The 13,027-nt window shown below is 40.7% G+C and overlaps 1 protein-coding gene across 1 annotated transcript in view; it reads right to left on the bottom strand.

The window, feature by feature from the left end:
- Nucleotides 1–202: 202 nt before the first annotated feature.
- Nucleotides 203–13,027, bottom strand: part of spen (spen family transcriptional repressor split ends) — a 102,287-nt gene continuing 89,462 nt past the window's right edge. The window contains exons 11-19 of the mRNA XM_090111395.1: nucleotides 3,586–12,947; nucleotides 3,220–3,398; nucleotides 2,941–2,999; nucleotides 2,538–2,644; nucleotides 2,264–2,382; nucleotides 1,734–1,879; nucleotides 1,213–1,416; nucleotides 858–1,019; nucleotides 203–476 (exon numbers count right to left, since the gene is read on the bottom strand). Of these exons, the coding sequence (XP_089967521.1) occupies nucleotides 342–476; nucleotides 858–1,019; nucleotides 1,213–1,416; nucleotides 1,734–1,879; nucleotides 2,264–2,382; nucleotides 2,538–2,644; nucleotides 2,941–2,999; nucleotides 3,220–3,398; nucleotides 3,586–12,947 (10,473 nt within the window). The 3' untranslated portion in view covers nucleotides 203–341. The remainder of the gene's footprint in view (nucleotides 477–857; nucleotides 1,020–1,212; nucleotides 1,417–1,733; nucleotides 1,880–2,263; nucleotides 2,383–2,537; nucleotides 2,645–2,940; nucleotides 3,000–3,219; nucleotides 3,399–3,585; nucleotides 12,948–13,027) is intronic.

Genomic DNA, 13,027 nt, shown 5'->3' with positions numbered 1-13,027 from the left:
GATTTAGGTCACATCCTTGAGTGTACGCGCACTCGCGAGTGGTCGCAGCGACGTAGAGGTATCGATTGCACAGGCTCGTAGAGGTATCGATTGCACAGGCTCGTAGAGGTATCGATTGCACAGGCTCGTAGAGGTATCGATTGCACAGGCTCATAGAGGTATCTTATGCACAGGCTCGTAGAGGTATCTTATGCACAGGCTCATAGAGGTACCGATTGCACAGGCTCGTAGAGGTATCTTATGCACAGGCTCGTAGAGGTATCTTATGCACAGGCTCATAGAGGTACCGATTGCACAGGCTCGTAGAGGTATCTTATGCACAGGCCGGCGCGGAGTGCAGCTCATCCGATGGCCGTAGCGATGACGATGAGCAGGTGCGCGATGTTGGCCACGCGGTGCATCAGGTCGGGCGCGATTCGGTTCAGGTTCTCGTTGGCGAATTCGCACGATGGGAATATGTGAACTGTGTACATAGACTGAAAAGAGGAAATACGTATATTAACAAACTGTATGTATTATATAAGCCAGAATTAAGCGGAGAACGCTATACGCCTTCTATTTTACAAGAATAGACTTTTGGGGGCAAACACACACGAAAGATATTCAATATGCGAATAGCGTAAAACGAATAGATAATTGAGTTTGCATTTTTCATATTTTTCAGTCGATAATAATGTAATGATAATATTGTACAAATCGGCGAACTGTAACAAGGCACAACAGCGCGACAATACCTGGTGGTGTCGCGGCGAGGGCGCCACGTTGACGATGCCGGCGGCCTGCTTGCGCTGCAGGTAGGTGATGAAGCCGGCCGACAGGTTGGTGGACTGTAACAAGGCACAACAGCGCGACAATACCTGGTGGTGTCGCGGCGAGGGCGCCACGTTGACGATGCCGGCGGCCTGCTTGCGCTGCAGGTAGGTGATGAAGCCGGCCGACAGGTTGGTGGACTGCTGCAGCACGTCCATGTGGTCGCGCCCGCACGGCAGCGCCAGCAGCATGCAGTGCTCGTTCTCCATCTGATAACGATATTCTGTTAATATTCTGTCACTCTTGCAATCGCGACAGTCTCGTGAGAAGTCGTATCGGATATTTAGTACATAAAAAAAACACATGAAAACTCAGTACATTTTAGATTTTGTACGAGATTTTGAGACAGGTTAAAAAAAACTATGCATCGATATGTATGGCGCACACGAATACGACACGCACCTTCATCTTGCGGTGCACCTGGTCGAGCTGCGCGGGCTCGAGGCGCATGCGCTGTGCGATGCGCAGCAGCGAGGTGGCGGCGCCGTCGGCGCTGCGCGACAGCGCGTCCGCCGCCACGCCCGCGCTGCCGCCCACGAAGTGCATCTGCACCGCCGCCGAGTCGTTCTTCAGCGCCAGCAGCCCTTGCCACATCACCGGGTAACGCTAACCGACGAATCACATTATACACGTTTCATTTTTACCCCTTTAACTAATTTCTCAAAAGAGCCTTCGAGGTCGACTTAGGTTACAAATTTCCTTAAATAAATTACAATTACATAAAATATATTTTACTATTTCACTTTTCGACGACAACTTTAACGCCACAAAAAACTACGACGGAGTCGTTCGTTCAAAGAATAGGGTTGACGTTCTTAAATATGTATAGTTAAAAATTTTACGTTTCCAATTTTTTGCCAACATTTTACAAACGTGAGCATAAAATTCGGGTAAAAAAAAGCGATAAGGCGGCGGCGACTCACCCTCAGCAGCATCTGCAGCGAGTCAGCCTCGCGCGGCACCTGCGAGGCGTGCGGCGGGCCGGGCGCGGCGGGCGGCGGCAGCGCGGACGCGGGCCGCCCGCTGCCGTGCGCCGGCGGCGGCGAGCGCCCGCACCGCACCGCGTACACTGCACGCACACATCCAACACCTTCACTTATTTGTCTCATTCAATGTATTTAAAAGTTATCGAAATATATATTTTAGAACAGACATACCGGTAGACTATAATAGTGTACGTATTTCAAACAAACAAACAACAAAAATACTTTATTGTGCACCACAGAGAAAAGTACAAGTAAGGACACAATACATTAGTTAATAAAAGAGCACAACAGGCGGTCTTATCGCTCAGACCGCGATCTCTTCCAGACAACCTAGTGAACAAGGAGACGCAGTGCAAAAGTTATAAAAAAAAATAAAAGTATTTCGTATTGAAATTCAAAATGTCTAATATCTATATTTGTTGTAAGCTAAATGTTTGCGTGATTATAAGACAGGCTCGTGCACTCACGTATATGGCGGTCGGCGGGCGAGGGCGAGTGCGCGGGGCGCGGCACGCGCGCGGAGGGCGGCCGCCGCAGCTCCAGCGGCGGGGTCGGCGCCTCGCTGCCCTCTGCTTCTAGACCTCCCCTGCACGCATGCAAATAGTGTTTTATTAAAATCTGATTGAGGGGCTGACAACATCAAATTGAACTTATTTGAGCAGTTTTTTAAGAAAAGATATATCTATCTATCTAAAGAAATATCACATAAGCACTTAAATCTTCAAAATCCCAAATATTTACCTCGTGAAAGGGGACGCGCTAGCCCGAATTTCTTGTTGGGTCGCGCGGAAGTGTTGTTGATACATTTGGTAGTGGTGGTGGGAGAAATGTGGGTACATTCCATCGCCCTGCAAAAAAATCAATTATTAGTTACATTTACTTCTTATTCAATAAGTACTTATGTTACATACACATAAAAAGATACAAATATTACGAAGAAAGAGGATATTTGATGCATTTATTAAAATTACATTGTAGTATACCGAAGTAATAGGAGATGTCTGTTGATGTGCAGGTGGAGGGCTTCGAACAAAATCCGTAGACTATTCCGAGTGAGCATGAAAGTTACATGGAATGATTATTTTTAACCTTTGTTCATACCAAAAAATAAAATACTGCGACAAAAATAGTATTTAAAACTCACCATATTCATTTGTCCTTGTGGGCTGATCGACGGGACACTCGTGATGGTGACTCGAGAAACTGGGGATAAATAAAGATTAAATAATCGTTTGCGAAACTCGAAAAAATAATTTTTAATTAATAAAATGAACTCGAAATAATAATAAAATTAATATCATTCAGCGAGTACTGAATTGAAATTTTGTTTTTATTTACAATCGATACAAAGTCAAGAAATACATAGAATTGCTATTTATATTGAATACATTGAATAGAGTTCTTTCAGTAATAGTAGTGTTACCGGGATGGTGGTGTTGCGGCCCCACGACGGCCACCTGCTTGGCGGGCGGCGGCGGGTGGTGCGCGCCGCGCGGCAGGCTGGCGGGCCCGGCGTACGCGCCGCGGTAGCCGCGCGCGCCCGCCGCGCCCGCGCCCGCCGCCCCCGCCACCTCACCGCCCTCGCCGCCTTCGCCCCCGCTCCTGGTTAACGCATACATATTCTTATTGACACCTGCCTTTCATTGTAACCTTCGTTTTGGACAGGCATCTAAACGATACTATGATATTTGTCAAGAGATTAGATGAACGTTAATAGAATTCTAAGAAGTTCCGTGTCGGACGACATGGACGACGAAAATTCATGTAGCACAGCATTATTAAAACTAACCTGATCAGAACCGGCGTGGCGCGATCGGCGGGCCGATGCGTCGATGGCGGCCTGTGCGGTAGAGCGGGGGACTGCACTCGGGCGTCCGTCGCCTCCGTTGCGCCCACGGGCATCATATTGGATGGCACGTTGTCGACTATCCGACGTATGTGACTCGCTTCTGACATCACACCGGCGATATCGGAAGGCTCGCCGAGAGAGATCGGTTCTTGCACCGAAGACATTAATTCGGCAGGTCTAGGTTCCCGTGGAGGTAAGATGAGTCGATCCGTTTCTATTCTTCGCTCTATTTGCGGTGGCATCAAACGCTCGAGATTCGGTGACGCGGTCGAAACGGCTACCGGGACGGGCGCCGGTGTCGGTGTAAGGATCGGAGCCGATATAGCCGCGGGAAGTGGAGCGGCGGCTGCAGCCGTTTCGAAGGCGCACGCTAACTTGGCACTTATTTCCGAAATCATCTTTTTTGGTGGCTTCATAATAGGAGTAGGATTTGTTGGTTGACAAGAGTTCACAACTACCGGCGGCGTATGTTTAACAATAGGTTCCACTTCAGTGACGACTGGAACGATGGGCTCCGCAAGTTTTGGTATTTTTGCATCCCTAACCATTTCCTCTTTTCTCTGGTTCTCATCTGCACTATCAATAGAAGCATCAGAAAGGCTCCTATCTCGAGTTCTTTTAGTTGCTCTAGGTGATTTTCTTGTCTCCGATAGAGCTTTTTCCGTGTTAGGTTTGAGGCCAGCTTGTCTTGTGGGTCGCTTTCTATTTGTTTCTCTTGTATTCCTGTTATTAGTTGATGTTCCTTTTACAACATCATCCATTACGTCGTCTGTTGTACTTTTTTGAATATCCTTCTCCTGAAGTCTTCTAGATTTACGAGTATTCGTGGACGGCGATGCAAATACTTCACCCTTTTCCTCTTTAGGTTTTTCATTTAATTTAATATTTTGATCTTTTTGAGCGATGCTTAGAGTCGATGTAGGAATTGCTCCGGTATTGCCGGAAAGTGGGCTTTTAATTGTGAGAATTAACCTCGGTCGAGACTCAGTTTTATTTGTTGAAGATGTGGTTTCATCGCCAGAATCCTCATGGAAATCATAAACATCACCTGGCATATTATGAAATGTACTGCTAACAAGACTTTTTACTTTTTTGTCTACTTTATTAGAGCGACCCCTTCCACGTTTCCCATTGCCACCTCCTCGAGCCGGCTTAGAAATTTGACGCGTTTGAATTTTATCTGATTTTCTTCCCCTATTACTACGTCCACCTCTCTTACTGGAAGATGGTGATGACTTATCTGTACTTTCTGACGCATTGTTAGCGTCAAAAGATAAGTCGGTGTTATTTTCGGATATTATAGCGTCAGATTCCTTGCAAATAAAATTATGCTGAATATGTTGTACTTGTGTTGTATTAGGGTCTGATACATAGGTATGATTTTTGGCAATTACATCTATACTATCATTACAAAGTGAATCGACTTTTTTAATAACTGATTCGATATTGAGATCTTTAGTACTCCAAAACTCGTTTTCTTCCGGAGTTTGGATGTCATGTTCAGTATTTTCTTTATCATCTGTTGATGCACGAAAAAGTGGGTCTTCATCGACTTTTACTTCTAAAACAGAGCGAGGAGGTAAATCTGTATTACTGTCTTGTTTTTCCACACAGTCAGTATTATTCATTTTATCCACGGGTATATTTTCTACGGTATTGTCTGATTCTGAACATTTATCTTGCTTTTCTTCCAAACAAGAAACAGTTTTATCTTTGACATTTGGTACTTCTTTTGATTTCATATTTACCTCCCTATTATTTTCATCACTTTCCTTTGCATCTTTCTCAACAGAATCCGCTGTTTGTGGTATTAAAAGTTTATCAGAGATGTTTTGTTTGTTTTCTAGGCTTACATTGTGTTTCTTGTCATTGCATGGTGATATAACAGTGATAGTATTTCCGACATTCACTTCCAATTTTTTTTCTGGGGCATTAGTAACTTTAATTTCATTTGTATTATCTTTTAATAATTCCTCAAAGTCAGTTTCACACTTAGATATTTGCTCCAGAGAATTGGATGTAACGGGAGTAGTATTTATTTCACCATTTTCAGCAGCCACATTTTTATCACCTAATCTATCTTCTTCATGACCAATTATATTAATAGACGTAGAATTACTTTCAAGACTTTCTTTTCTTGGACTTAAGCGAATAGGTACATTAGTCTTTGTTGTTTTTAGTAACAGCGGAGTCATAACAACGTTTGTTAGCGTTGATGTTGAAACGACTACTGCATTAGACGCTTCTGACTTAGTCAAAACTGTCGGCGGTCGAATAGTCGCAACGGATAGTACCGTAGGCTGACCCTTGCCCTGGTCAATTTGCATTACGTTATTTAACGAGGCTCCTGCCGTTATTCGTTGTTGGTTAACGGAGTGAATTACATTTTGACTTTGCCCCCTATTATGAGTAGGTTCTTGAATATTGCACATGATTGGTTTTGATCCACTTTGTATTATAGATGTTGTGGATTGATTGACGTTTGCAACATGAATAATTGGCGTCGAATTGAAAGATAGACCGGGCTCTGACTTTTGGTGCTGATTATCTCTTTTTTCTAAAAACGTTCCTTTACTGTTAATTAAAACTTTGTTAGATAAATGTAAGGAATTCATAGAACCAACATGTAAAGCATTTTGCATAGGAAGAATCCGATTTTGTGGTATAACCGAAGCATTCGATGTCTGCTGTAAGCGTGTTGGTGACAAAATAATTTTGCTACCATCATTTACGTTTTCTGTTTTTGTACACTCTGCACCGACAACCTTTTGTTGTAATATTTGTGTATTTTGTATATTGATATTTTTATTTTGCTGCACCAAATTGGAACCCAGCTGTTTTGATATAGGTGCTAGGACAGGAGTAACAGGAAGCCGATTAAAGTGTATAGGAGTACCTTGGGTTTGTACTAAAACAGAATTAGGTCTATTTGGTGAAATCATAGCTCTTGTGCCATGCGGAATATGCATTGCTTGTATAGGACTTAGAGGTGGTTGTTGCATACGAACGACTGTAACTTGCCCTGGAGATCTTTGCTGCATAGCATTTTGTGGAGCTATTCCAGCAGAATTTAAATTTTGTGGTGACGTTGTTAATATAGCCATATTAGTTAGACGTGGTGATGTGAGTCCTTCGTTTTGCGTAGTCTTGGGACTTTGTAATCTAGCATCCCCAGACATTCGCGGCGAAATAACAATTCCCTGTTTTTGATATAAAACATGATTATCAGGTATTTTGATCGTAGGCGGTTGCATATTTGATACTTGAGGTCTTATCATATGGTTTATAACCTGATAAGGTGAACTAACTCTATTTGCAACAGTAATTGGTCTCAAGGTATTTGCTGCTATTTGTAAACTTTGGGTCGGCTTAATTTGCAGAATATTTGCTGTAATTCGTGTTGGTTTATTATCTTCCTTAGTTGTTGGTGCGTTTACGGTATGTGTTTCTATTTTATTATTAGTTAATGTCCACGATGTAATAACTGGCGTTGCCGTTGAAGTTATCTGTGTTACGTTTTCTTCCTTAGACACGGCAATGTTTTCGCATTCTGTTTGTTTAATGTTAGCATTACTAGTCTGGGTCAAAACAGTTTGAACTACAGGCGTTTTTGGTTTAGATACAATAACATTAGGTGAATCCGATGTTCTGGTTTCCGCTTCTGATTTTGTATTATTATTAACAGTTGGAGAAGTGGCCATTATAGTAGCTGGTAATTTTTCTACAGCATCTTGAGATGCGTCCTCTGTTTCTTCGGTATCCGTATCTATTAAAAGCAAATCATTATCTGAAACGGGAGTTTCTGGTTTAATTTCCATTTCGCACGCATTCAAATTTTGAACAGCTTGTCTCATTTCCTCTGCATCTTCTTCTGGAATGTTTTCATTTTCAGTGGCAGATGTTTCTATTTCTCTTTGATTGTTATCATCACTGACAACCTCTTCAAAGCAATTCCCAAAAGTATCAGTTTTTCCCCCAAAACTCTCACCCAATAAAGCTGCAACTGCGTCTTCAGTTTCTTCTTGCGATATAATTGCCCTTGGCTTTTCTTCACTCTTTTTATCAGCCTTCGCCGTGTGGTTTTCTGTAGGCGAATTCTCTCTTTGTTTATCGGGTTCACTTTCAATATTGGGTATACTCCGGACTGCATCTTCACTGACATTTTGAGGCAAATCAAATGTTGGATTCGAATTATCGGAGTGAGATGTGTTAGTGTCTGTCTGAATCATTGGAGGGTCTTCGGGCAAAGGTACTTCGCTTATATCTTGCACTATATTATTTTCAATAGGAGGAGGCATTGGAATGTCATCAATCTCAATGCATTTTGCTTCATCAAAACTATGCACAGAAATTATATCATCTGATGATAATTGACTAGCACTGACAGCGTCGTTATTCTTATCATCGATTAATTCTTCGGGTTTTATTTCAAAAGGTGGGCTGTCGGTTAATCTTGGCAAACTTGGAGATTCTGAAAGGGATTTACTATCATCAGATTTTTCATTGATTTCAATCTTTTCATTAGGAAGTGGTATGTTTAAAATAGTTTTCGGTGACATGTCTATATTTCTTTCAAAAGCATTGCTGTCAGTCTTATTAATCTTCTCATTATAGTAATGGTGTTCTTTCCTACTTTGACGATCATCTCTATGTTTCTTTTTCTTCTTCCTTTTTTCCTTACATTCTTTCTTTAATCTTTCCATAAACCTTTCGCTATTAGTCACCGAATCCAATTTTATATTCATTTCGTCGTATTTGGATTTAGTTTTCATTACATCTTGTTGATCATCTGTTCTCCCATCATTATTTACAGTATCAGCAAATAATCGTGCCTCTATAGCTTTGCTAACTGCATCCACATCCAAACTATTATCATCATCTTTAATAAAATGTTTCCTTTCTTTGCGTCTTTTCTCCTTCCTTCTTTTACTGTCTTCTTTGTCTTTAGATTTTAAGTCATCGCTATGATCGTTATTCAAGTTCAACCCTTCATATTCAACTGCAGGTAACTCTATTTTATTGGATATATCTTTGTCAGACTCGTCTGACAATGGACCAAAGATATCTTCCATTTTCCCTTCTCTTTTAGCATTACCAGAAGGCGTTTCAGGCATGACATCTGTAGATGGGCGTTTATCTCTCTTTGTTTTAGTTTTATCGTCTCTATTATCATCTGTATCAAAACTGTCTCGGATACGTTCTTTCCGCTTTTCTTTCTTATTATGCCTGCGCATCTTATCTATACTTTTCTGCTTAATATCGCGTTCATTTAATAAGTTTTCACTATTATCAATTTTAACATCCTCATCAGAAAATGTGCTTTTTTGTTTCTTTTGCTTCTTTTTATGTTTTTTACGAGCATCACAAGAGTTTCTATTGGAAGGCAAAGATTCATTTTCAGATGAAATATCATTACAAATAGATTTAACAAAAGACATTTTATAATCACTGTCGTTTTCTGTATTTGATTTTACTTTATTGTCATCGCTATCACTTTTACCAAATAAATTTAAAATAGATGTTTTCTTAACTTTGTCTTCCACAATAGATTCATTAATAAAATTGTTTATACTCTTACATTCACGCGTAGATTCATTTTCCGATAAGTAGTCTCTTTTTCCACCTTGGCCAATAATTCTCTTCATTGTTTCATCATCTGACGAATCCGACATAATACGAGTGCGGGAATTTTTGCGAGAAAGTTTACGCATATCATTTTCATTTCCTTCTAAACTAAAGTAATCATCAATACTATGACGTTCATAATCAATTGAACTGCGTTGAAAGTTTTCGAGCCTTTTACTATTTTGCGGCAGATGGTCATCATCTGAGGAACTATCGAGTGAAGATTTTAGTTTTTGTCTATCATGATCAGATTCACTATCTTCATCCCAACTTGATCTTTTCTTTTCTTCTCGCTTTGCTCTGCTTTGCTTTAATTGGCTAAATTTAGCTTTTATTTTTTCTTGTCGCTTTTCTTCTTCTTGTTTTTGCATATTCTTACAAGAACGAGCTTTAACCTTATCATACATAGAGATATAAGTAGGTTCATCGTCGATTATATCAAATATAGAATGTTTTTTAGGTTCATCGGAGTCAGAGCTATCTGTACTTGTTTGTTTTCTATTTTTACGCTTAATTTCCGCATCTTTACTTTTTCGCTCTGTAGACATACGCTTTTCACGGGCAGCCTCTTTCTTCTTTTCATCTTGCTTATGCTTTTTATCATCCTTTATTTTATTAACTTGTTCTGAATTTTGCAGAGCTCCTTGCTGCATTTGTAGTTCCTGGATCTGTTGTAACTGTTGTATTCTCTTTTTTTCTTTCATTTCCTTCCTTAATGCTCGTTGCTTTTCATCTTCTTCACTTGATCTCAATTCAAAGATGGCAAGAAAGTCTAAATTATTATGCAAGTCTGAACGCATTTCCGAACTTGAACTATTTTTATCATCTTTTTTTATTTTATCATCAGTTTTACCCTTACTTTTTTCTGAAAAATCTTTCATCTCACTTTCTTTTGTTGGAGTAAATAAGTCATCAGGAGGCTTCACTTGGTTTTTCTTATCATCTTTTGTTTTACTCTCCAATAGTTTAGCAAAGTGACCTTTGTTAAACTTAGGTGTTTTATGTCTCTCACTGGATTTCGTGTCTTTGGACTCACGCCTCTCGGAACATTTAATGTCATTTTTACTCTTTTTAATATCTTCATTTAAACACTCTAAAACGTCTTGAGATGACATTCTCCTTTTATGGCCACTAATATTTGATGGCAAACTTGAACAAGAATTTAAGCGTTCTTTGCGTTTATTTTCTGCATTTGTAGAGTCAAATGAATAGTGTCTTTGTTTTTCATTATTTTCAATTTTACATTTAGAAATATTTTCGAAAGAGTTAACAGATTTGTTTTTTGAATATCCATCAATTAAATCTTTTTCTTCTTTAATTTCAGATCTCATTTTTATTTTGTTTTCAAGATCTAAGTGATCATGAGCAGTTTTAAAAATAGGAAGCTTGTGGTTATCAGTTTTGAAATGCGTAATTTCAGTTTCATGCTTAATTTTTGGCTTTATATCTTCTTTTGCATCATGGTGTTCCAAATCTTTGACCTTAGGTGAATCGTACGAAGCTCTGGATGTCGAGGAATCTGTTGAATCTTTACGATTAACATCCTTAGATGATTCATCTCTGGATGATTTTCTAGTTTTACTACCATCGTTTTCTTTTTTTATATCACGTTTATTATCGCAGTGATCTTTTTTAGATCGATCATGCCTATGTTTTTCATCTTTTTTACTTTTACACGAAAATGGGTCTATTTCGATAAGTTCTCTTCGCCTTTCTTTTTCTACCCTTTCCTTTTTATGATTCTGACTCTCGGATCGCGAATTTTTATCATCTGTTTGTTTTCCTTTCTCAATTTCCCGGTCTTTGTTAGATGAGCTATTCAAATTGAGAACATCAGTTATTCTATCAACTTCTCTCTCGTTTTTTATTTTATCACATCTATCTAAATTCGGTTTACTGAGTGGTTCTTCTTTTATTTTCCTGTCTTTTTCGTGTTTTTCTACTTTTATGGATTTACTGTTTTTATTCTTATCTTTATTAAGCTCATTTTTATCCTTTTCACTGCGATCTTTTGCATATTTTGATTTATCACGTTCTTCTACATCCTTGGTCGAATCTTTTTCACTGGAACCGTTATCACTGTGACTCACTCTCCTTTTCTCTAAGCCTTTGACGGAATCCATTGGTTCCTTTTCAACTTTTTCATTACATAATATACTGGGCGCAGTTAAACTATGCTTTTCCTTTACGTCTTTATCATTTTTTTTGGAATCGTGATTTACATCGGAAGATTTTTTATCTATAGAATTCACCGTATTCAATTGGTAAGATTGTTTACTAATATTACCAATATCTTGACAAACTTGACTGTGTATATTTGTATCTTGAAAACTTTCTACTTCTTTTTTAATTTCAATATCGATTTGGCCAATCTCGTTTTCATGATTGTTTATTTGTTTTTCTATTGATTGTGTAACTGGTGGTTTAGTTTCACTGTCTTTTTTAATGGACAACTTATCACTGATGTTTTCATAATTTGATATTTCTTTCACACTATGGCGCCTGGAACCCCAAAATGGCAATTCATCCCGAATTTGTTCTTCAATATTATTCAGTTCACTGACCGAACTCCCTATATTATCAATATTTTTTTCAGTTTTTATTATGGTTTCAGTTACAGTAGACACTATTTCACTATATTTTGATTCTGTTTTTACATGGTGAGTATTTTGTAATTCTCGAAAAAAGTTGCTATGGGGTTTTAGTTCAAAATCAAACTTTTCAATAGGTGCATCACTATCGAAAGACTTCACTTCTTCATTAGTACCCAAAATGGAATTGCGCCTTTTTTCGGATCTTAAACTATCTATGTCAGATTCTTTAGTATCTCCATAGGATTTTTCCGTAGATGGTGTACGTAGTCGAAGCCTCGCTTGTAATGAATTTTCTGTTTCATTTTTAGGGCCAACATCTAATTGTGTCGTTCTACTTAGACGGGGATCCGATCTATCGCTATCGTTCGATGGAGTCGACGTTTCCATAGATGTCACCGAACTGTCAGATGGAGGCGGTGGGTGCGTCGGGAAAGGATAGCGTAAAGCCCGCGGCAGTATCGGTTGTAGAATGGATCGCGGACTACCGCACGGACTGGGCGGTCTGACGGCTCCTTCCAATCTTTCAGTATCTTCGTCGAACACAGATCTCTTAGCCAGTAACGATCGTACCACTTCAGAGGGTTTCACTTCGTTTATGTCTAGCTCAAAGAGCCTGCTCCTGAGTCGGGAGCGATCCGGGGCGTCCGCGTGAACGCGCGAGCCGGACCACCGTTCATACTTTTCATCGAGGGAACGAATTCTCTCTTCTAGCGAGGGAGAATGTGGCGCGGAGCCGCTGCTCGAAGAGGACGCGGAGGGCGGGCGCGGCGGCGACGCGGGCGCGGGCGCAGGTGCGGCGCGCGGCGTGCTCGGCGCGGTGCGCAGCAGTTGCAGAGCGAACTTGGGCAACGGAAGGATCATGGGCAGCGGCGGGCGCTCGCGGGGCGGCCGGCGCGGCTCGGCGGGTGGCGCGTCGGGCTCGTCCCGCAGCGGCGTGCCCGCGCGGGAGGCGCGCGACGTGCGCGAGCCGCGGGACCCGGACCCATCGCGTCGCTTCCGGTGACGTCGCCGGGAGCTGTGCCGTTCGCCCCGAGACCCGGAACGGGACCTTCTCGAGCTGCCGCCTGCGCTGCGATGTCTTTCCTGAGAAATAGTTAACAATTTATATTTTATTTATAAGCACAGGCAAAAAATAACATTACTTGGCCCTAGATTGTATGTAT

Source organism: Colias eurytheme, chromosome 17, assembly GCF_061535395.1.
Source record: "Colias eurytheme isolate Ceu_HAF_F1 chromosome 17, ilColEury1 Martin Lab GWU primary, whole genome shotgun sequence".
Lineage (NCBI taxonomy): Eukaryota > Metazoa > Arthropoda > Insecta > Lepidoptera > Pieridae > Colias > Colias eurytheme.
The sequence above is the reverse complement of the archived record's forward strand: the minus strand, read 5'-3'. Positions and strand labels throughout refer to the sequence as shown.